Raw genomic sequence first — 24,166 nt, forward strand, 5'->3', positions numbered from 1 at the left:
TGTGTCTCTCTCTGTCAAAAAAATAAATAAATAAAATCTTAAAAAGATAAAAAAAAAAAAAAAGAAAAGAAAATCCATGTAACAGAATTGTAACCAATGAGACAGAGGAACAGCCTGGCTATTAGGTGAAAAAGCTTACAGGATATTTAAGAACTAAAAGAATGGTGATGGAGAAGTGAGAACAGGAATACTAAAGTAGCTACATTCCAAGGGTTCTATTCCACCCCTAATCTTCTCATTACACAAGCAAAGACTCTCAGCCACAGCAGGGCTGGTGGTGGAATGGCGCTTTAGGATATCTACCAACATGTTTCTCCTCTTAGATTTAAGAGATATATCAGAAAAGCCTGAATAAACTGTTACCTAAAAATGAAGTTCTAAAAGCAGATTATATAGAATGTGTTTTATGATATATGTCAGAAAGGAAAGATGGTCATTAAAAAGCTGCAGCCTGCTAAATTTTCCATTTTGATACTTACTTGCAGAGCTGCAAATTCTGATACAGTAACACTTATACTGGGAATATCTGGTGCCTTCTATCATCCAGAACTTTCTATACACAAAACCAGAAGTAATGAAAGCTATCTCTGGCTATGAAGAAATAGCTGAAAAGAACCAAAGAGAAAGTGATTGGTTGATTTATCAAAAAGACAAATTCTCGTCAGCTGGCTATAGCAATAAAAGCTAAGAGGAGCCTCCCCAAATCAAAATATAGTGAAGGAAAGAAATAAGAAAAGAAATGAGAATATCAAAGGACAGAAGTGACAGACAATGATAAAGGAAGTTAGAATGAAAAACAGATTACAATGAAGGAGACTGAGCCTTGCAACTACTGAAACAACACAGCAGAAATACTGTGTCATGCTGAATACACACCAAATTCACCAGGATGGCCTCTGGGGAAAGAACTGTGACTGTGAAGTGGAGCAGAAGAACTTCATTTGCAATATTTTGTTTATAGTTTGAACAAAGTAACATTTGTTCACTCCTATAGGTGTCTGTCTTTTGCATTTTTTTAAAGTTTTTGCCAAATTAGACCCATACAATCAACATCACAGAATTCATCAATTAAAAATAAATATAATTGTTCATGTGTAAACCTTCATTTCCCACTAGCCTGTCAGTTTAGAGTCCTACATCACTACTTTATTGCAGATACAAAAGACAACAGAAACCAATGTGTCCATAATCTCTAAGGAAAAGAAGTAACTAAAGCAAATCAGCAACCTGGGGATATTCAGGAAAAGAAAGATTCTATTCCTATTAACAATTACTATACCCTAAAGCACATCAGCCAGTAAATAAAGAGAACACTATGTCCAGGGAAGTATCCCTTTAATACCATGAGGCAAGTAAAATAACATGGGAATTTCTCAAAATACGACCACATGGTTTCCAGAATCAACTATTGTTCCAGCAAGCTTGTCCCGCTGTTCCCCTATCCACAAGGTAAAACCACAGCCACTTCACCCACAGTTTCTAGTCCAGGGGTTAATCTTTTATAAGTAGCCTTCCCAGAGCCAGGCACCTTTCCACATGCCCCTTGTGAAACAGGTTGGTGAAGTCCTGCAGAACTGCTGGCTACCATTGGCCAAAACACTACTGAGGAGGAGAGAATTCAAGCTAAATGAAGTAATTTCACCCTTGAGCGCTAGACGAACCTCTCTAGGGATTCTAGATCGCTCCATCTCACAGGTATGTGCTTCTTCTGGTCATTTCGACTTCAGGGCTTGGGTATGTAGTTAAAACAGCTTTTTCTTTCACTAGAACAGTATTTTCCAAAGTATGAGATTTATACAAAAGATGATTTTAGGTGTTATCCAATTTCACCAACAGGATTTCACCAACATTTTAAGCACCACTGAATCATTTAGTGATTATCATAATTAACTTTAGAAGTACATGATCAAGTCCATACCTTTAATAAGGTAATGTTTAGCATGTGTGACAACAGAGTCTAAGCTTTTTCTTGAATTTTTTTGAGTCTAAGTTTTTTGTTTTTTTTTGAGTCTAAGTTTTATCTCTTAAAATATCATGTTGTTGGGGAGCTTGGGTGGCTCAGTTGTTAAGTGTCTGCCTTTGGCTCAGGTCATGATCCTAGGGTCCTGGGATCAAGCCCTGCTTCAGGCTCCTTGTTCAGTGGGAAGTCGACTTCTCCCTCTCCTACTCTCCCTCCTTGTGTTCCCTCTCTCTGTCAAATAAATAAGTAAAATCTTGAAAAAAAATATTAAAAAAAATACCATGTTGTTCTCATTGTATTTTCTGGTGACATAAATTTTCATTTTAAAATTAAGTTTTGAGAAAGTGAGTTTATGTTTAGAAAATATTAAATAAACAAAAATAGGGTTAAAAAAACAGTCAAGGTGGTATGTGAGACGAACACTTGAGAAACACTTATCTAGAACAGAGTTTCTCAAACTTTTAATGCACATCAGAGTCATTTAGAAGGTTGTTTAAATCACAGATTATAGGCTCCAATCCCCAGAATTTCTGGAGTCAGCCCAAGAATTTGCATTTCTAACAAGTCTCCAGGTACTGCTAAAGTCTGGGGACCACATTTTGAGAATCACTCACCAAAACAGTGGTCAACAAGCTTTTTCCTAAAGGGCCAGACAGCAAACATTTCAAACTCGCCAGCTATAGATATCTCTTGCAGCTACTCAACTCTGCTGTTTCAAGGCAAAGCAGCAAAAGACAGTAGGTACACAAATGGGCATGGCTGTATTCATATAAAAATTTATTTACAAAAAGCAGGTGGGCCACAGTACCAATCCTGATCTAAAATATACCTTCAAATAACTAAAAAAGGGTATACTGCGTAATCTAGTAACAGGACAAAATAAAGAGGCAAATGAACAGCTAAGTATCCCATAGATAATAACCAATTAATATCCAACTTATTTTATTGAAAGGTAAAACTCTGGAAAGTTTTACTCTGAAAGAGAAAACTGAAGTCTCAAGAAGATAAAAACAAAACAATTTACCATGCATTCAGAAGACATGACAAAAGACTCAGCAAGGGCATCTGGTTAAATTATTTTCATGTTGAATCACACAGGTCAAACATCAATGCACATGGTTCACAACTAAATTAGAACATATGGATCAATATCTAGTGAGTTTTTTTTTTTTTTAGAAAAAAATTTTAAAAAGACTCCTTTCACTAGCCCATGTTAAAAGAGCAAAATACATTTACTCGGTTTTTGGTTTTTTTATTTTTTTTAAAGATTTTATTTATTACTTATTTGACAGGCAGAGATCACAAGTAGGCAGAGAGAGAGAGAGAGAGAGGTGGAAGCAGGCTCCCTGCTGAGCAGAGAGCCCGATGCGGGGCTCGATCCCAGGACCCTGAGATCATGATCTGAGCCCAAGGCAGAGGCTTTAACCCACTGAGCCACCCAGGCGCCCCCATTTACTCAGTTTTTACAAAACTACTCTACAACCTCAGTCACCTTACAAAAATTGATCAACTGATGTATTTTGGCCTTGCTTCCAATTTCTACCCTAGCGGCTACTACTGCATGAGAATTTAAACCAAAAAGATACAGAATGACTTTTCTGCAGGTGAATTCACAAAATTCCTGTCATAAATGTACCCTCTCACTTCCTCATTCCTTCTCCTGCAAAATGTTCCACCTTTCTTCATCTTCTTTGTCTACAATTTCTTAGTTGACTGAGTAATTAAAATAAACGTTTATACTTCCTTGAGACTATACTAATAGCCCCAAGTTTGCAGGATTCAATCCATTTCATGTACCTTTCTAGAATTCCATCCTTGAGGAGCATTTGCCTCACTGATCTAGTTTTGCCCACACTTAGGTGACCTTCAGTTTTAAGCCATCTACCTATCTTTGCAACCCCACCGCTTGCCTGAACTCTTAGCAACTTCAAGCTTTAATGTCTGTATAAACCACTGAGTACTCAACACCACTATCTGACTCATTCAAAGACCATGATCCATGACACCTTTCCTACCTATGTTGAACGTGCAGCTCACCACCATTTTTCCTCATGTAACATCTTATCCAAATCAAAGCATTTATTTGTTGCTTACAGAGCTTATGTAGTGATAAAATGATTTTTCTTTGGCTTCCATTTATTTCTTTACCCAAAGTAAAAGAATATCTCACAAGCATAGGCTTCCTTGAGGAAAGCTAAACGACTATAGAGAATCCAAGAAGAAAACAAGATTACATGAAATGATAGATACCATTACTATTTTCTGGGCTGTTTTGCAGACGGAAATATTCAGAGTTCAAAATGTAAAATGAGTTAAAGTTTGTTTAAAACAGGCTCACTGTATGGATGTTAACAGGGCTTTCAGTGTTTTGATATGCCTGAACCTCTAAGTCAAATATTCAGTAGAACTCTTATTTAGCCTGATGTTTTTAACTACTGTTTAACCTTATTTTTGCCAAAATTTCTTAAGTTAAAAGAATTACAAGCTCTGGAGTAAGATATACCCCATTATTATTTTTTAAAATGTGTGCTTATACATTAAAGGCTATGCCTCCTTCACTTATAATGAACAATCCAAGTGGAATAGAATGGTTTACAACTGACCAAGAAATAAATATGGCTCATTATGCTAATGAGAAAAATTTAAAAAAAAATGCTCTCAATGTTGATGACAAGTCAAGAAACACAGATTACAGTAAAGATGACTTTATGAAGAAAATCCACTGAAGATAACACTGCTTCTATCTTTGATTCAATGATTTATTTTGCAGAAAGGCAGCAATGTCATACTATCCTACAGGTTCAAGTTACGTATCACTAAACTTATATTCGGAACAAGTAAATGATTTATTGAACTTTATTTTCCTGGTTACCTCCTAGGATGAGTAGTACCCTTTTAATTTTACATTCTATAAAACTACTACACAATGTAACTGACAAATTATGACTAAATGTACTCTATTAACTAAGGAAACACATCACTGTATGTTTAGAAGGATTACTCTCAAAAATAGGTACAATTATCTGAAAGCTTTAACTTGCCCTAGACATTCCCTAACCATAATGGGCAACTAATGCTGCAATAAAATTCTATTCTGTTTTCTACATTCTATTAGTTCACTGGTCATTTGGGACACGAACTAGAGGAAGGGGAGATGCTGGGGATGATTGTCATTCCTGGCCTGTTTTAACCTTTCCAAGATGATCTCTGCCATTTAAAAGTTGTAAGTAATTAAAAAATATGGAGTCCTCAAACTACTTCTCTAAATTCCCTGGTTTCTAAACTTAGGATATAATCTAAATTCATACCCAAAATTTTGTTTAATTCCTATCCCTTGCACCTTGCCAGGCCTTTTAGGGGTCAGGACCAGAGGCTTATAAACAAGTCTATTTGCTGGCAAAAGTTTTAGCTAAGGGACATTCTTGCAATTAACCAAACTCAGAAAAAATAACTAGTCTACGCAAGGACACTGAGTTCCTCCAACTTGAATTCTCCTTTGCTGATCCTCCCTCCTTTCAAATGGACTATGCTCAGGGAGAAAAAAAATTATCCCTCTCCCTTCTACTAATGCCAACAACTACAACAAAAAGGTATTTATAAAGTTTAATTTACCTCAAACTTCAGATAAAATAACATACTAATTTATATCTACTTATGGTTCCTCTCTCCTAAAAAAACTTAAAATATACTTATTTTTCAACATTTTTTTAGTGTAACATAGTAAATTATTTGGTTTCCCATTTAACAGATTATTGATTTAACTTGAGGCAAAAAAGGTTAAGTGACTTACCCAAGGTTACAATTAGAGGTACAGCTGGGGCTAGAAACCAGGTCTCCTGAGTCTCAGCCCAGGGCTCTTTTCCTTAGCCCATGATGCCTTATCAGAAAAATCCAAATACAGTCAGAGCCCCAGTTACATGGGTATGAGTTACACTGATTCACATATACAAACTTTATATAGTGTGACCAATGTTTCAACTCACGCGGTACCCTGCTTCCATTTATGCAGTATGCCAGGCATCGGCACGATTTTCAGTGGCACACAGGCGGTTGCCACCACCAGGGCCCTAGGCAAAATTGCAAAGAAGGCAAAGTTTGTCTTTGGCCCTCCCACCACCCTTATGCATTTCCTCTCCCACCACCTGGTCATCCCCCTGCCCAGCCTCCCAGCACCATCATGCTGCCCTCTGGTTGTCCAACGCCCCCCACTTCCACCACTCACCCAAGACTGTCCTTTCTGGGAGTGCCCAGTGATCCAAAATTACCTCTCCATTTCCCTGACACTAAAATTCCTATTTCTAAGAATTTCAATAAAGATTAGGTAATCTACAGGTTTAGCTGAATTAAGTAACTCAAAATAAGGTACTTTTAATAGACTTACATCTCCAAAGAGCTTAAAAAAGAACTTAATAAAAACTGAGTTGGGAGAAGGGAAGAAGGAATAAGTATTTTTATAGGTGGAGGAGAGGGAGAGGTGAAAGGGAAACAAAGTTTTCCCAGTGCCCTAGGCCTCTTGTGCCACTTCAGATTCCCTCAGAGACAGGACACTAAAGGTTGAGGAGGGGTTATTACAACCTTGAGTCACACGATCACAGAAGACAGTAGTTGTTTTACAGTCAGTATCTGGGATGATTGTTTTAAGGGGTGGGGGGGGCAGAACTGCCTTAAGCACACCCTCCCCTACCTACCTTTTCCATCTCTCTCCCACCTCTTGGATCCCCATTTCCACCTCTAGTGCCAAAGACACCCAACAGCATTCCCTGTAAGCTGTTCCTTTGTCCATTACAAAGCTTTCCATTTTATGGTTTTAAAATTATATGGTGTTACTCAGGAACATATTCTCCTACCCCTGGATAACTTGAAGTTGACTGTATGCTAAAGAAGAACAATCCTAATTATTTAAAGGTCCTGAATCGTAAGATGAAATATGTAAACTCATTATCTGGTCAGGAAAAGAATGTTCCGATTCTTATCTTGTATACATAAAAGAATATGGGTATCTAAAAAAACATTCATTTCTTTTCCTTCAAAGTAGTAGGTTTCTTACTTCTGGCCCAACACAGCAGTGAAAATCCAGTCATTTCAGCTAAATAATATCGTGGACTCGTTAACATGAGTTCATTGGTAAATCCTCTTAGTCTGGAGGCAAAAAAAATCCGGTAACATACACATAAAAAATGTAAATTTATTTGTATACAAAGCAGAATGGATTTTAAGAAATCCATGTTTCTGCTGACTACACACACAAGAATATTATTTTATATATATATTTTTTTTTAATGTAGCTTTGCAATACTAGATTGGCTACCTCATTTGGAAATGTATCAGGTGATATCAGGTGACAGCAATTACTTTGATCCAACTACCCTCCCAGTGAAATTAGAAAATTCAATCCATGCAGAAGGTACCAAAAATGGTATCCATCTAGGATTAAAAGGTTCATGTAAAATCTTAAATGATTTTCTTTACTTTTATTACAAAAATTAGTTACTCTGTCAGCTAAAATCCTGAATTAGGTCCCTTCCCAATACAGTCTTCATTATGGAAAAGGAGCAATGTTAAGACATGCTGCAGTTATAAAATAACCATTCTTATCTAACAGTGAAAAATGAACAGGTAAAAAAGTTCCAGGGGCATTTTTAATTAATGTTAACTTTCAAGGGTTTACTACACAAAATTCATTTCCTTCCCAATTTTCCCCTCCTCTCTACACAACCACAAGTAGGTTTGCCACACCTCCACCTATTTGTACATCTGTACGTCCTATGAAGACAAATTCCCAATATGAGCTTTTATGAAAACTGAACTGTGAATCCTGAAAAGCCATTCTCTGTATGCACTGCGAAAAATACCTCAATTCAGTACATTTTTTAAAATCTACTCACATATTTTGCTGCCAAGTATTCAAGAAAATTACAAGAGCAACTGTTAAAAATATAAGTGTGCCTTTTTTCTTACGCCAAGCAATTTAAGTAACTTTTCAAGAAAAAAGCATTTCTTTAATGGCTAAGAAACGATCTGCTAAACAAGCAACATAAAAATAAGCAAGTGTTTTGCTTTTAAGAAAGTACTGAACTAGACCTTTCCTCCGTATTAGCATTATTTGAGCTCAATTTGATAATACATTATCATCACCAAAAAAGCAAAAGCATTTCATCTTTTTATTTAGAAATTCTCTTTATGACAAAAATATCCGCAATTAGTAATCTTCTACACAAATTCTAACCTAACTGCCTAAAAGGACCGTTGTTTCCCTCAATTCTATTTCACTGGGCACCACATTTTCAAAATGGTTCTATTTTGGGGCACATGCAAGATCTGTCAATATTTACTGAACAAAGCTTTTATTAAATTCTCTAACAAAATGGAGGTCTCTCGGAAAAAAACAAGCCATAACATTTCTTTTCACAAAATGGGGCCAAACACACCCACTTCAAGAAACCATGGTTTGGGTCAGATTTTTCCATAAGGATTGTTTCTGTGGGGATCGAGAGTACACTGCTGGGACTGGGTTCCTAGAGAAGCTTCTCTCCGGACCCAGGTAAGGGGCGGGGGGGAGGGGGTAGGGGTGGGGCAATTCTCTCTGGATGCTCTGGAGGGCGGCGGCGAGGGACGATCCCAAAGCACAGGGTTAAGGAATTCAGGGGGAGGAGGCCTTAGCGGTTCACCGGTACCTAAGCAGCCACAAAACGGGATGACCGACTACGCCAAGAGAGACGTGGGCTCTGCCGTCCCAGACAAGTCAACATTGAATCTCAAACTCTCCTTTCTGCCTCCAGGCCCCGCCTGACCCCATTGGCAGCAGTTCCCGCCAATCCGCTCGGTCACCGCCCCCCAAGCCCGCCTGCCCAGCCCTGATTGGATGGGACGGGAGCCGGGACCTCGTGTTACCAATCTGGGAGCCCCTTACTCAGCCACACACGCAAGCCCAGGTACGCCCGTGGAGCCCCTTCCCCTCGCTTTCCCCATCCCCTCCCCCACCCCCAGGGCACTGGCAGACACTTACCGTCCCGGGAGGTGCCCATCAACTGGTCCAGCATTGCGCGCATCTGGGCCTGCGCCGACATGGCGGCGGCGTAGCGAGCGGGCGGGGGTGGGGCGCAGACCGGGCCCTCTCGGGCAGGGGGGACAGGGGAAGGGGTGGGGGAAGGTGAGACGCTGTCTCAGTTGCCGCCGCCGCCGCCTCAAGGCGTGTGGAAAGGGAGCCGCAGGGCTTGTAGGAGAGTCCCGACTGCGCTCCTCGCGACGATGTGTAAGTAGAAGGCAGCAGCCCCCGAAAGCAGCCCTCGTTCCCTCACTCTCCGTCGGCTCTTGGGATAGAAGCGTTACGGGCTAAGCAAGCTCTCGCCTCCAACACCGCCACCCGCCAGAAGCCGTCGGCCCCCCCTTCAAGCTCTGACGCCGCTCGCCGCCACCGTCGTCGGGACGTGAGCGCGCACGCTCCTCGCGCTTAGTTGTTTCCCGCGGGGGCTCCACCAACTGGCGTCCAACTGTATTTGCTCCACCCGCCCCGCCCGGGAGAGGTTCCTCCCTAACGGCTCTGGGGCGCGTGCACGCGAACTTCTCCCGCCCCTTTCCCCCAGATCTCGCGAGACTCTGGTTATCAAACGACCCTCGAGCCGGATCCGCCCGAGGCGCCAAACCTCACGCTACGAGGTGCAAGTGGGACAGGGCTGCGCGGCACTATGTTGTGCTGGCGAAACAGACCCAGATTAGCAAATGTGCCAGAGGGCTACCCCGAGTCGAAAGTGGGTGGAGACCTTGCCCGTCGGTTCGACTGAGGTTAGCAGTCTTAGTAGCTAATAGATGCGTATTTCTAATGATTATTCGCTGCCCAATTAACTCGTTTTCAGGGGCCCACTGTACGCTCCACACTTCCCCACTGCTGCCTTGACCTCCAAAAGGAGCCCTGGAGATGTGAAATCCGGGTCATTTCCCTTCCTCTATGCATAGAGGCTTAACAGCACCCCCCACCCCATTTGGATAAATTAAGTAAAGGAAATATCACCTGAAATTAATACACTAGGAAACAGATGATCTAACCCATTCAGACTGATTATGATAATTTTTAACGGGAAGCTGTTAGTCTAAATTTGGAACTATAAAAATTAAGCAGTATTCTCAGGAAAGGTGATCTTGTAGAAAGTTTCTTTTTCATTCCTGCTTAAAAGATAAGTTTGAAGAATAAAGCCTTTTCAGTGTATCAGCAGCACTGACAGTGGGGGGAAAAAAGCCTGTGTGGTCATAGCTTGCCATCACTTTGGATTTAAAATTTTAGTCGAGTGATTGCTAACTGGAACTTTAAGCAATTTATTCCTTAATCTCGTATTTATAGATCTAAACTCTCATACCTCATAACATTGTTGTGAGGACTAAATAAGCTAACAGAAAATGCTGAGCTTGATATTTTGACTTTTTTATAAAATATTAATCCCTTAAAATAAGACATAGGTACTTCCTAGATACTTGGAAAAGTAATGGTAACATTTCTTTCATTAAAAATTTATGTGCGGAGCGCCTGGGTGACTCAGTAGGTTTAGCCTCTGCCTTCGGCTCAGGTCATGATCTCAGGGTCCTGGGATGGACCCCCGCATGGGGCTCTTTGCTCAGCAGGGAGCCTGCTTCCCCACCCACCTCTCTGCCTGCTGCTTTACTTGTGATCCGTCTGTCAAATAAATAAAATCTTTTTAAAAAAATTTTTTTATGTGTATCAGGAGCGCCGTTAAGCGTTTGTCTTCGTCTTGGGTTCCGATCCCAGGGTCCTGGGACGGCATCAGGCTCTCTGATTGGCCTAGAGCCTGCTTCTCCCTCTCCTACTCCCCCTGCTTGTGTTCCCTCTCTTGCTGTGTCTCTGTCAAATAAATAAAAATATTTTAAAAAAAAATTTATGTGCATCAACCTGGAACTTATAATCTATTAGCAAGAAAAAAACAAAGTAATAGTTGTAGTCCCAAGATCCGTTTAAATGCACATTGGGCCAAGGGGCACCTGGCTGACTCAGAGGTTGATCTCAGGGCTGTGAGTAATGTGGGGTATAATCTCTACACCCCACATTGGGTGTAGAGATTACTGGTAAAAAAAAAAAAAAAAAAGTAAATAACTAAAATGCATATTGGGCCAGTAAAATTTTTTTTTTTTCCAAAGATTTTATTTATTTATTTGACAGACAGAGATCACAAGTAGGCAGAGAGGCAGGCAGAGAGAGAGGAGGAAGCAGGCTCCCTGCTGAGCAGAGAGCCTGCCTTTGGGGCTCAATCCCAGGACCCTGGGATCATGACCTGGGCTGAAGGCAGAGACTTTAACCCACTGAGCCACCCAGGCACCCCCCAATAAAATTTTTTAAATTACGTTGTCTTTTGTAGCTGACAAAATAGTTTCCCTCCATTATTCAAAGAACTCAAAATTCCAACAACTCCAAAACTATTAATATCATTGAAAACAATTTACAGTAAAAGTGTACTGGGGCTCCTGGGTGGCTCAGTCTTTAAGCGTCTGCCTTCAGCTCAGGTCATATCTCAGGGTCCTGGGTTTGAGCCCCACATTGGGCTCCCTGCTCCGTGAGAAACCTACTCCTCCCATTCCCTCTGCTTGTGTTTCTTCTCTCCCTGTGTTTCTGTCAAATAAAATCTTAAATAAATAAAAATAAAAGTGTACAGATTATTCTGTCCTAGAGGGAGGTATAGTATATATACATATATACAGTATGAGACAATATCCTTAGGTGGAAAGTAGAGCCACTTGTTGAATAATGTGTTAATGAAGAGAATTTAGTTTTTTACTTCCTACTTTTCTGGTTGCTTACATTTTAAATAGGTCTCCTAAAAACAGCATACATTTGGTTTTTTTATTTAATCCGATATTCACTTTTAATTGAATTTATTCATTTATATTCATGTAATTACTCACATGTTTGGGCTTAAAGTTCATTTTGTCTATTTGTCTCATCTATTCGATTTTCTCTCCTTTCCTGTCTGCTTTCTAATCATTCCATTTTCCCCCCTTCTAGTAGTTTGGAAGTTTTATTCTTATTTTAGTAGTTACCCTAAAAGTTATAATAGGCATTCTTAACCAGTACCTTTTCACTTTCCCCAGATAATACAAAAAACTTAGAAAACTAACTCCAATTAACCTTTCCTGAAGTTATATACCCATTACCATGTGTTTTAGTTCTATGTTCTTTAAAACCAAACTTCATATACTGTTCATTTGCCACTTTTTTTTTCTTCTTTATTCCTTCTGGAATCTCTGCCTTTCCATCTGGGATCATTTCTCTTTTGTCTGAAGTTTAAACTTTAGGACACGGGTCAGCAATATACAGTCCACAGGCCAAATCCAGCCCACTGCCCATTTTTCTGAATAGTTTCATTGGACTACCCCCAGGCTCATTCATTTACTATTGTCTCTAGTTGCTTTTGCACTTGCACTACCACAGCATTGTTGAGTGGTTGTGACAGATACTGTATGGCCAGCAAGACTAAAATATTTACTACCTGGCTTTATACAGAAATTTGCCTAATCTGCTTCAGAGTTTGCTTTTACATTGGTCTGCTAATGGGGAACTGTCCCATTCCTGTTGATCAGAAACGATCTTTCTTTTCCCTTTCTTAATTCTAGGCGGGTATTTTTATTGGGTATAGAATTCTAGGCTTGAATTTACTTTCTTTCAGCATATTCATTCCACCTTTCTTTTGCCTTTTACCTTCCATTGCTCCTGTGAAGTCTGTCACTCCTTTGCAGATAGTTGGCTGCTTTAAAATTCTGTTCTTTTTACTCTGGGTATCCTGCAATTTTACTATGATGTATCTGGGTGTGGATTAATTTTTTTCTGCTTTTAGGATTCATTCAGCTTTTTTTTTTTTTTTAAGATTTTATTTATTCATTTGACAGACAGAGATCACAAGCAGGCAGAGAGGCAGACAGAGGAAGGGAAGCAGGCTCCCTGCCGAGCAGATAGCCCGATGCAGGGCTTGATCCCAGGACCCTGGGATCATGACCTGAGCCGAAGGCAGAGGCTTTAACCCACTGAACCACCCAGGCACCCCATGTTTAGCTATTCTTAAATATTGTTTCTCACTCATCCACTTCTGAAACTCCAAGTAAGTGTTTATTAGACGGTTTTCACTGTAACCTCTGTATCTCTTTAGTCTCCATTTTCTACCTTGTCTTGCCAAACTGTCTTCTTGATATTTTGACCAAAAAAAAATGTGATAGTTCATTAGTCTCCTTTCAGCTGTATCTAGTCTGCTGTTAAATAGATCAATTGAATTTATTTTTTCAGTTCTAGAATTTTTATTGGTTTCCTTTTCAAGTCTACTAGGTCATTTCTTAATAGTTTTTGGTTCCCTGATAAAATTTCCAAGCCTGGCTATTCTTTGACACTACTGAACATAATTTCTTTGTAATCTGAGTTTGCTAAATCCAATTATCTGAAGATTTTTGTAGTTTTGTTTCTGTTGCCTGTTGTTTCTGCTGGTTTTCACTCATGGACTCTTTGTTTTCTTATATGTCTGGTTATCTTTATATGTTGAGCCATATTTTTGAAAAATTACATGTAAGAGGGGTGCCTGGGTGGCTCAGTGGGTTAAGCCTCTGCCTTTGCCTCAGGTAATGGGCTCAGGGTCCTGGGATCCCCACATCAGGCTCTCTGCTCAGTGGGGAGCCTGCTTCCCCCTCTCCCTTTGCCTGCCTCTCTGCCTTGTGATTTCTCTCTGTCGAATAAATAAATAAATAATCTTTTTAAAAAATTACATACAGGGCGCCTGGGTGGCTCAGTGGGTTAAGCCGCTGCCTTCGGCTCAGGTCATGATCCCAGGTCTTGGGTTCAAGCCCCACATCGGCCTTTCTGCTCAGCAGGGAGCCTGCTTCCTCCTCTCTCTCTGCCTGCCTCTCTGCCTACTTGTGATTTCTCTCTGTCAAATAAATAAATAAAATCTTTTAAAAAAAAATAAATAAAAAAAAATTAAAAATTACATACAGGAATAATACAAATCTAAGTAGGATATGATGCTATCTTTCTCCAGAGCTTTTTATTTTTCTGATAGGTAACTGTAGACCTTACTAGTCAAGGACCACTCTAATACAGGTTCAAGGCCTCAATTCCTCTTGACCGCCAAAATGACAAAAAAATTGGCCAAGAATCTGGCAAGGACTTTTTTACTTACAGTTCATCTTTGAGGGTGAACGTCAGGGTTCTAGATTCAAGTGGATGTGGATTTTTTACAGTGCCTACCTTGGTGGGCCCTAAACTTTGTGTTAACCCTAAAAACCCATCAAAAGTGTAGCTCAGTTTCAATACAAAGCTATTACCTACACAACTGGCAAGTGCCCTGAAGCCAAATTTGTGCCTTTATGTGCTACATTTACAAGGGACAAGCAAGTGGTTCAGGGAAGAGGAACAAGAGATAAGAGGTCTGGACTAGAGAATTAGAGAGATTCAGGGGATTCTTAGGAAGTAGAATCTAATTAATTCAGTGATTATTTAACTGAGGTATGAAGGAGAAAGCAGTCAAGAATGACCCTGTTTTCTGCTTTGAACGACTGAGTACAGGTGTCAGTACCAGAGGAGATTTGCAGGTTAAGATGATGAGGTTCCATTTTGGACGCTTTGAATTTGAGATGCCTTTGAATCATCTAAGTGGTGTTGTCTTTGAAGTAGCTGGACATAGAGGGCTAGAGGAGGGCTTGGACTGGAGTTAGCCTGTTCATGATAATTGAAGCCTGGGAAGTAGAGGTGGTTTCACCCAGGGAAAGCATATCAAGTGTGAGGTAACAACCTAGACTTGAACCTGAAGAATGCAAATATATTAGGGACATGCAGGAGAGTAAACTGAAGACAGATGGCTAGAGCAAGGGAAGAAAACAAGAATGTGATGTCATCAAAGCCAAGAAAAAAGAATGGTCAGTAGTGTCAAAAGCTTCCTAGAGGGGCACCCAATTGGCTCAAAGTAAAGCATTGAACACTTGAGCTCGATATCATGAGTTCAAGACCCACATAGGGGTAGAGTTTAGTAAAAAACAAAAACAAAAAATCCTTCCTAGAGATCAAGCAAGGTAAGGAAAGATCCACTGAGTTTAGTGACCCGAAGGTCATTTGTAACCTTGCAAGGCAGTTCAGGTAGAGTGGAGGGGCAGAAACCAGACTACAGTGGACTGAGGATGATTGGGCAGTGAAAAATGCAGAAAATGATGCAACACGGATTATTAATCTCAAAATTAGTATGTTGAGCAAAAGAAGCCTACTCCAGAGTACATACTATAGAGTGCATTTGGATGAAATTCCTAAGCAGGCCAAACTAATTTATGCTGACAGCAACAGGTCAGTGGTTACCTGAGACCAGGGGTGGGGAAGGGGAATTGACTATAGAGGGGCACAGGGCAACTTTTGGGTCTGATGGAAATGTTCTATAGTTTTAATGGGGTTATTACACAGATGTATGCCCTTGTCATTATTCACTGACCTGCACGTTTAAAATGGGTATATTTATTATATAAATTATACGTCACTACATCCTATTTCATGTTTTAAAATGTAGAAAATGAGGGGTGCCTCGCTGGCTCAGTCAGAGAAACATGTGACTCTTGATTTTGGGGTTGTGAGTTCAAGCCCATGTTGAGTGAAGAAATTACTTAAATAAAAAACTTTTAAAAAACATGAAAATGTAGAAAATGAGTATAATTCATTAAATGACTCAATTTGTGAAGAGGTAGTAGCTGTAAAGGCATTTGTGTAAAAAGTTGAGTGTTTTTATTTAAGATTTATTATTTATTTTGGGAGAGAGTGGGGGAGAGGCAGAGGGACAGAATCCTTAAACAGACTCCCTGCTGAGCATGGAACCCAATGTGGGGGCTCCGTCTCATGATTCATGAGATTGTGACCTGAGCTGAGTCAGACACTTAACCAATTGAGCCACCCAAGCATCTTTATCTTTTTATATAAAAGATTTATTCCAGAGGGGCACCTGGGTGGCCTGGTGGATTAAGCATCTGCCTTCATCTCAGGTCATGATCCTGGAGCCCCAGGACTGAGCCCAAAGTTGGGTGCTGTGCTCAGCAGAGAGTCTGCTGCTTCCTCTCCCTCTCTCAAATAAATAAATAAAATCTTTTAAAAGCCGGGGGGGGGGGCACCTGGGTGGCTCAGTGGGTTAAACCTCTGCCTTCAGCTCAGGTCATGATTTCAGGATCCTGGGATTGAGCCCCACATCGGGCTCTCTGCTCAGCAGGGAGCCTACTTCCCCCTCTCTCTCTGCCTGCCTCTCTGCCTACTTGTGATCTCTCTCTCTCTGTTAAATAAATATTTTTTTAAAAAGGCGGGGGGGATTTATTCCAGAGAGAGAGAGAACACGGTGGGGAGAGGCAGAAGGTGAAGGAGAGAGAAACTCAGACTCTCTCTGCTCTGAGCATGAGGGACTGAGGCACCCCATGATTGATTGTTTTTAGATGGAAGAGACTTGAGCCAGTTAATTTTTTTTTAAAGATTTTATTTACTTATTTGACAGAGATCACAAGTAGGCAGAGAGGAAGGCTCCCCGCTGAGCGGAGAGCCCAACATGGGGCTCGATCCCAGGACCCTGAGATCATAACCTAAGTCGAAGGCAGAGACTTAACCCACTGAGCCACCCACGTGCCCTGCCTTGAGCCTGTTTAAATGCTACTATAATTAAGCAAGAGGAAGTAGCTGAAATCAAAGGAAAGAGGGTAAAAGAGACAGCAAATGAAGGAATGTGATAAAGCATGTGCCACATCAAAAACTATAGCAGGGGCACCTGGGTAGCTCAGTTGATTGGGCATCCGACTTTTGGTTTCAGCTCAGGTCATGGTCTCAGGCGCCTGTCAGGCTCCGCTGGGTGTGAAGCCTGTTTGAGAGTCTCTCTCTCCCTCCTCCCCTCTCCCCTCTCATTCACATGTGTTCTCTAAAATGGATTAAAAAAAAAAAAAAAAAAAAAAAAAAAACTATAGTAGGTTAATACAGTGCCAAAACCTCAGTTCTCAGAACTTCCCAGTATAGAAAGTTTATCTTTATGTTTATGTTCCAAAATCATTTCCTTATTTTTTTTTTTTTTATAATTTATTTGACAGAGACTGCAAGAGAGGGAATACAAGCAGGGGGAGTGGGAGAGGGAGAAGCAGGCTTCCTGCTGAGCAGGGAGCCTGATGTGGGGTTTGATCCCAGGGCCCAGGGATCATGACCTGAGCCAAAGGCAGATGCTTAAGGACTGAGCCACCCAGGTGCCCCCATCATTTCCTTGTATTTCTAAAACTGAGTTCAGCTAATTCTTTTTGGTAAGTCCATAAGAGGCACAGGTTTGAATATATATGAATAAAAATGGTTTGAACAAATTATTTAAACTATAAAAACAAAACAAAAAAACCTATCTATAATCCAGAAGGCAGATGGCAATAGGATTTAAGAGTTCATGATAAAAAAAGAATGAGTAAGATAAATGAGGTAAAATGATTACAATAGTAGGATTTTCTTATTTATGTATTTATTACAACCACCTTGTTGGCATTCCCATTTTATAGAAGAGCAAATAAGCTCATGTCAACTAACCTGCCCAAGATAATATAGCTGGGAAATTATAAAAGTGGATTAAAACCTAGGTCTCTGTTACTTCAGACCCATGATATCTTATTCCGGTTAGGCTATTTTGCCTCAAATCTTTATTATATATACAATATTGTAACAATAAAGGAAATCCGGGGCACCTGTGTGGCTCAGTGGGTTAAAGCCTCTGCCTTCAGCTCAGGTCATGATCTCAGGGTCCTGGGGTCGAGCCCTGCATCGGGCTTTCTGCTCGGCAGGGAGCCTGCTTCCTCCACTCTCTCTGCCTGCCTCTCTGCCTACTTGTGATCTCTGTCTGTCAAATAAATAAATAAAATCTTTAAAAAAAAATAAAAATAGGGACGCCTGGGTGGCTCAGTTGGTTAAGCCACTGCCTACGGCTCAGGTCATGATCCCAGGGTCCTGGGATGGAGCCCCGCATCGGGCTCCCTGCTCAGTGGGGAGCCTGCTTCCTCGCCCCCCACCTACCTCTCTGCCTGCTTGTGATCTCTCTCTCTCTGTGTCAAATAAATAAATTAAAAAAACCTTCTAAAAAAATAAATAAAAAATAAAAATATAAATAAAGGAAATTAAAGCATCAACCTACTCTAATCCTCTTGCTTTCTTCATTTTACCAAAGTAAAACATCTTCAGATAATATTATACTCATGCCCATGAAATAAAGCAAGGGAAAAAATGTTAAGTATTTCTATCTTTTTGATCCATTAATTGAATAAATGCTTGTTTGACCTCTTAATACTGCTGTTTTCGTGTTAATCTTGTAACTGCTTTATGAATAGATCCGCTCAGATTGGACGCCTCCGTATGAGTAGTACTCACTGAGCCGTGTATTCAAAATACTGAATAATGCTACGTGTACAGTCACTGTGGAAGGTGCTTTGGAGACCACAGTGATGAATGAGACATGATGCTTACTGTTTAGCAGCCTGCAGTCCAGGGGAAAAGAAGTCCTAAGACATGCCTATGAGAAACTGACATGGACCACGAAGTGGGCACAAAGACTGCTGCTGATTCACAGAAAGAGTAATTTCTGTTTGAGGATGTTAGAAGCAAAGAGAAAATTGAGGAGAACAGTGTAATAGTTCAGCCAAAAGATTATCAGTGCTTGAACTAGAAGAGAGGCAATGAGGACTGGTGGGGGAAAGGATAGTAGAACACTGCAGAAGCAGAAATTGCTGATTAGATATGGAGAGGAAGGAGACAGGAATACAGAATGAAGTCAGCATTTACTTGGTCAGCCAAGGGCATGGTGGAGCCTTTCACACTGACAGACAGTTCAAGAGGAAGAGCAGTTTCACAGATTAGAAGGCAGAAGTCAGTACGCTCATTCCATCTCCCTCTCTGTAGACTTCCTCCCTGCGGCCTGAGTGGTGGCCATCTTCCTATACTGACAAGGGTCGATTCTGTCACCCTGTGGAGGTAATAGTCCCCAGATGGTGCTAGCCCCTGGAGGCTTCACAACTTGTTGACTGTAATTCAGCCCACATTTTTCTATACCCCTTCATTAACTCCCTGCAGTAACCCTATCTGTTACTCCTTTCTGTCGGGACCTTAAACATATATTTGTGTATTTTTAAATAAAGCGTATATATGTATGTATGCGTGTACGTACGTACGTACGTATATAATTGTATGCTCGTATATAGGAAATATCTGGAAAGATACACACCAAACTGTTAGCAACAGTTTCTACCTGGTAATGGGGATGCAAAAGGGTAGGGACAAGGGATAAGAAAAAAGACGCCTTTTATTTTATATTCTGTACCATTTGAGTTACTTAAAACAGTTTGTATACTTTGAAAATAAAAATAATAGTTTTAAAAGTAGATCAGAAGCATCAATCAGCCTAATACAAGAAGTTCAGTAAATTCACTGAAAGGATGAAACCTCCCTAAGAAACACTCGGTCGACAAAATTACAGAGAAAAACCCTAAACTTAAACAAAAATTTAATGATAAATACATATTGAAAGATGATTAAATTCTTGAATGATGGCAGCATCCAAGGACTCTCTCCATTCTCATGGCTCCCAGCCCTTCCCTCCAGGCTGCTGGGGTAACTTGAGACCCACTAAGCCAGCGGACTCCTCCACTGAGCGCTCACCCTTGCCATGAAATTCCTGATGAAGGGCCACGTGTTCTCGAATGCTGCGTAGGAGGCAGAGATAGGTGGCGGCTTGGAAATGAAGCTCGTGTTGGGCTCTGCACAGCTTCTCACTGGTAACCTAGAAAGTAGCAAGGTCACAGACTTTATTAGCAGCCCAGCCAAGATACATGGCCACAAAGATTTCATAAGCATTCTCTAGAGTGAAAGTAAATGCAGAGAGGAAATATAAACATGTGTATGTGTATACTAATTACATATGTAGAGACATCCTGTAGTTGATTGAGAAAGCTGACCTCCAATTAATTGAAGAGGAATTTTACGAGGAATATCACTGAAGAGTTTGAGCGTCCTCAGATTTTAATACCCCAAAAAAGTTATTTCAACTCCCTTGTCTTGCAAATGTTTTACAAATAAGGAAACTAAAGCCCACAGAGACTTCAATGGTTAGCTACTGGCAGAGATGGGGAACTATAATCATTAATGTCACCTAAGGAATAAAATATAGAACTTCCTCCCCTTCAAATGAAAGTCTGCTTTTTATATTTCTGACTTTGGTTAATGTGGTATAGGTCTTTCATTTCACTGAAAAGTAAAACCATTTTGTCTGGAAATAATAGCTTTGTCCTCAACAGTAACAAAATGAAGGTTTTATATATAAAAGTAATATGCATATATTTGTATTACTTATTTTTTTTAAAGATTTTATTTATTTATTTGATAGAGATCACAAGTAGGGAGAGAGGCAGGCAGAGAGAGAGGAGGAAGCAGGCTCCCCCCCGAGCAGAGAGCCCAACGTGGGGCTCGATCCCAGGACCCTGGAATCATGACCCAAGCCAAAGGCAGAGGCTTTAACCCACTAACCCACCCAGGCGCCACTTAATTATACTTTCTATATACTTATCCATCTGCCAAATCCAGATTCTGATGACCGTAAGTAGCTGGAAACTATATCCTTTCAGAAGTCCCCAATGACTCCAAACCTTGTTTTCTCTTCTTCCTAATTAATCTCGATTTAGTACACTGGCCTTTACTTAACTAGTTTTGTGTTCTGAGGTTGTGAGCAGAGGGCAGAAAAGGTGAAATAGATGTGTGCATGGCTTCAAGTGACTTGAGGCCTGTGTATATCGAACTGCAGATTAATCTCTGGGCACCAGTGCCTATGCAAACCCCTTTCTTTCACGTTTCTTTATTTGAATATGTAGGGTTAGAATCTGAAAATTAGAAAGTGTGGTTTAAGATCTGAAGAGCCCACACAAAAATGTGCAGATCACATATGTGAAAATGGCACTCAAACTGCTTGAAAAAAGAATTCATCTTTAATCATTTAACTTTTTATAATTAAAAATTTATGAGCAACCAACACCAGTGTCAAACATTAACAAATGGTAATATCCATGTCTATTATATAAGCCCAACTGACAGGATTTGAAACAGCAATTCTGCACTAGTGTAGGAGAATACGGATCTTGACTCAGCTGAACTTGAATCATGAGTGAGGAGAGAAGGGTCAACAATATAAACAGAAAGTGGGGTGACTAGGGGGCTTAGTGGGTTGAGTATCTGCCTTCAGCTCAGGTCATGATCCCAGGGTCCTTGGATTGAGTCCAGCATCGGACTCCCTGCTCTGTGGGGAGTCTTCTTCTCTTTCTCAAAAATTTTTAAAAATCTTAAAAAAAAAAAATATATACACAGTAAGTGACTAAAAAGGACCAAAAAAGACCAAATGAAAAAGAAAACTCAGGGTGCCTACATGGCTCAGTCGGGTAAGCATCCGACTCTTGGTTTCAGCTCAGGTCATGATCTCAGAGTCCTGGGAGAGAGTGCTGCTCTGTGCGGAGGCCGCTTGAGATCTCTCTCCCTCTCCTGCTTGTCCCATCTTGCTCTCTCTCCAATAAATAAATCTTTAAAAAAAAAAAAAGTAAAAGAAAACTGTATTTTCCTCTAAGGAGAAAGCAGAGGTTCTTTCCCAAATGAACCCCTTCAGTTTAAGAAAAGATAAAGAAAATGGGCATAGATGGTTATTGAATTAGCTCTGAGCCAGCAGAAACAGAAAGCATTCCCCATAGCCTTATATGCATTGCACAGAATGGTGTTTCTGGAATTTGTAGCATGAATTTCAAATGTATTTCCAAGGAATTTGAGAGCCATTACCAAGTCTCTCTCAAGGGCAATAATGTTGCCTCCAGAAAGTACAACTATAATCATGTCACCTTAAAAATCTTAGAATGATGGTGCCTGGGTGGCTCAGTCAGTTAAACATCCACTTCAGCTCAGGTCATGATCCCAGGGCCCTGGGATCAAGTCCTGAATCCAGATCCCTGCTCAGTGAGGAGTCTGCTTCTCTCTCTCATCTCTCTCTCCTTCTGCCCCGCAACCCCACCCTTGACTTTACTCCTGAAATCCCACTACTTCTTTATAGGAGGACCTCCTATTGTTTATTAAGTGCTTTGCTGTAAGGCTCCTCAGTTGGACTGCAAGCTTTGTCTTAAAAGACAGGATTCATGTCCATCTTACTCATGATTTTAGGCAAGTTCCTAAAGTCCCTACCATTTGGGCCTTTTAAAAATTTCTGAATTTTAGAGGTGACTGGGTGGCTCAGTCAGCTAGGCATTAGACTTGGTTTTTCAGCTCAGGTCATGGTATTGGGGTCCTGGGATCAAGCCCCGTGGCAGCTCCACACTTAGCGTGGAGTCTGCTTGAGACTCTTGCTCTCTCCCTCTTCCTCTGCCACTTGCCCACTCTCTCTCTCTAATAAATCTTAAGAAAAAGGAAAATTTTGAATTTTAGCCCCATGTGGGCATAGAGTTTACCCAAATAAATATATGCATATTTTTAATTTAAAAATTAAAAAATTTTTGAATTTTAGTTCTAAAACATTGCACTCTAACTTCCATGGCTCAAAGATTGAGCGAGATGCTGGTTCTCCTTTTTCCCACATTGTTCAAATGACAGTAAGCTACCTACCCTACAGCCCAAAGTGATTCTCTAACCTATATTTCAGAGATTCCTTTCAAATTCCTTCAAAGCCTGATCTGAAAATCCACAGGCAACAATTAAACGGAAGCACCCTATCTGTGAACGGAGGTTCTAGCTGTTCCTATGCATGTACCCTCACTGGTCAGTGTCCCTGACCCTCAGTTGTCCCACCTGAAAAATAAAACCGCTTCCACCTGCTCTTGCCTAAGGGGAATATGGACTGTGGGATTCACAAAGCAATTTCCCAAGGATGGCTTCCCATATGTTCAAGTTTATCTGCTATGTAAGGAAAAAATGTATCCGGTCAGATAATCACGTTAATGTTGGGACAGCACAATCTCATGCCAGGTTTCTAGTTCAGCTCTACAAGGCACCATTTCCTTAAATGGGGTATGGGATACAACATAGTGTCTGCCAAGTTAATATTTCTCATCTTATTACACTTCTCTATTCTGCATCAAAAACTGGTTTTCAGAGTAACTACTAGAGGATGGGCGAAGAGAATGGTGGATAAACGCTGTAGCTAGTAACCCTACACTCTCCAAGTACATCTCTTCTTTTCCCCCATCTCTTCGACTTCACTTATCTTTCTCCTCTGCACCTGCAGAAGACCAGCCAATAAAATCCTCGGGACGTCTCCATCCCACAGCGACTTTCCTGTCCGGCTGGTCCTTGGTTAGTTCCTGGGAGACCCGGGCCTAGGGCCTGGATTTATTTGGCCAGAACCCGGGCTGGGTGGGAGGGTCCCCAGTGCTCCCAACCCCTGCCCATATTCCCCACCCACTCCCACCCCCGTCCCCACTCCCACCCCCAGTGGAAAGGACGCTGGACTCAGGAACCCGACTCAGGCTTCCGTACCCGATGTGCACGGAAAGCTTTCACGAGGTACCGATAGGCCGCGGTGTCGCGATAGGGTCGGCCCGTGGCCTCGTTCATGTAGCGCAATTCCCGTAGAAGACCTCGTAAAGTGCGCGCCGGGGACCCCAGGGCCGCCATTTTCCCGTCCTCGGAGCGCGGTGCCCAATGGCGCCCTACGCCCCCTCTAACTCCCTCCCCCCCAGCTCAGCCGCTAAATGGTACAATCGGACGCAGACTACTGGGTCCCCCCATCGAACGCAGAGTAGTGGAATATCTCACTTCCCTTCTCTGCGGGGCCTTACTAATCAAACACCGAGCGGCACCCTAAGGAGTTAAGGGAGAAGCAAACGAAAGCCGAGTTTAACTGACTCACCGGGTCCGTAAGAAAAAGAAAGGCTGGGCCAGAGGAAAGGTTCTTCGCTGACTACGTCATTTAAAACGTCATTAGCTGACCGCTGAGTCTCGAGAATAAGTGCGCCTGGTGGGAGTGGGTGTTGATTTGAAACAGAACACGAAAGATACGTTTTGGTACCTAGAGGGGATAGCAGAATTCAAAGTACTGACTTCCCAGAAACCTTAGGCACTATACGACTCAGAAGAAGGAAATGGGAGTATTCTTATTCTCTCAAACTGTAGCCCATCACCTAGGAAAACCACACATATCCTTCCCATTTTTAAGAAAGTAAAATTAAGTTAGCATATTT

At 41.1% G+C, this 24,166-nt stretch overlaps 2 protein-coding genes across 8 annotated transcripts in view; both read right to left on the reverse strand.

Annotated features, from left to right (window-relative positions):
- LOC111151855 (putative RNA-binding protein Luc7-like 2) overlaps window positions 1–10,020 on the reverse strand; it is a 63,299-nt gene extending 53,279 nt beyond the window's left edge. Inside the window, exons 1-2 of one of the 7 annotated variants that reach the window (XM_022510071.1) lie at window positions 8,967–9,021; window positions 5,944–6,027 (exon numbers count right to left, since the gene is read on the reverse strand). In XM_022510071.1, the coding sequence (XP_022365779.1) occupies window positions 5,944–5,981 (38 nt within the window). In that variant the 5' untranslated portion in view covers window positions 5,982–6,027; window positions 8,967–9,021. Of the gene's footprint in view, window positions 1–5,750; window positions 5,908–5,943; window positions 6,028–8,966 lie in introns of those variants that run through there. The other 6 variants (XM_022510069.1, XM_022510072.1, XM_022510073.1 and 3 more) reach the window with 6 other exon arrangements.
- Window positions 10,021–19,453: 9,433 nt separating this feature from the next.
- On the reverse strand, window positions 19,454–23,682 carry LOC111151856 (formation of mitochondrial complex V assembly factor 1 homolog). The gene is made up of 2 exons (XM_022510079.1): window positions 23,463–23,682; window positions 19,454–19,746 (listed from the first exon to the last, which is right to left on the reverse strand). Exons 1-2 carry the CDS (start codon window positions 23,598–23,600, stop codon window positions 19,543–19,545), a joined length of 342 nt encoding a protein of 113 aa, XP_022365787.1. The 5' UTR covers window positions 23,601–23,682; the 3' UTR covers window positions 19,454–19,542.
- Between the last annotated feature and the right edge of the window lie 484 nt (window positions 23,683–24,166).

Source organism: Enhydra lutris, unplaced genomic scaffold, assembly GCF_002288905.1.
Source record: "Enhydra lutris kenyoni isolate GAN:26980312 unplaced genomic scaffold, ASM228890v2 scaffoldscaffold27, whole genome shotgun sequence".
NCBI lineage: Eukaryota > Metazoa > Chordata > Mammalia > Carnivora > Mustelidae > Enhydra > Enhydra lutris.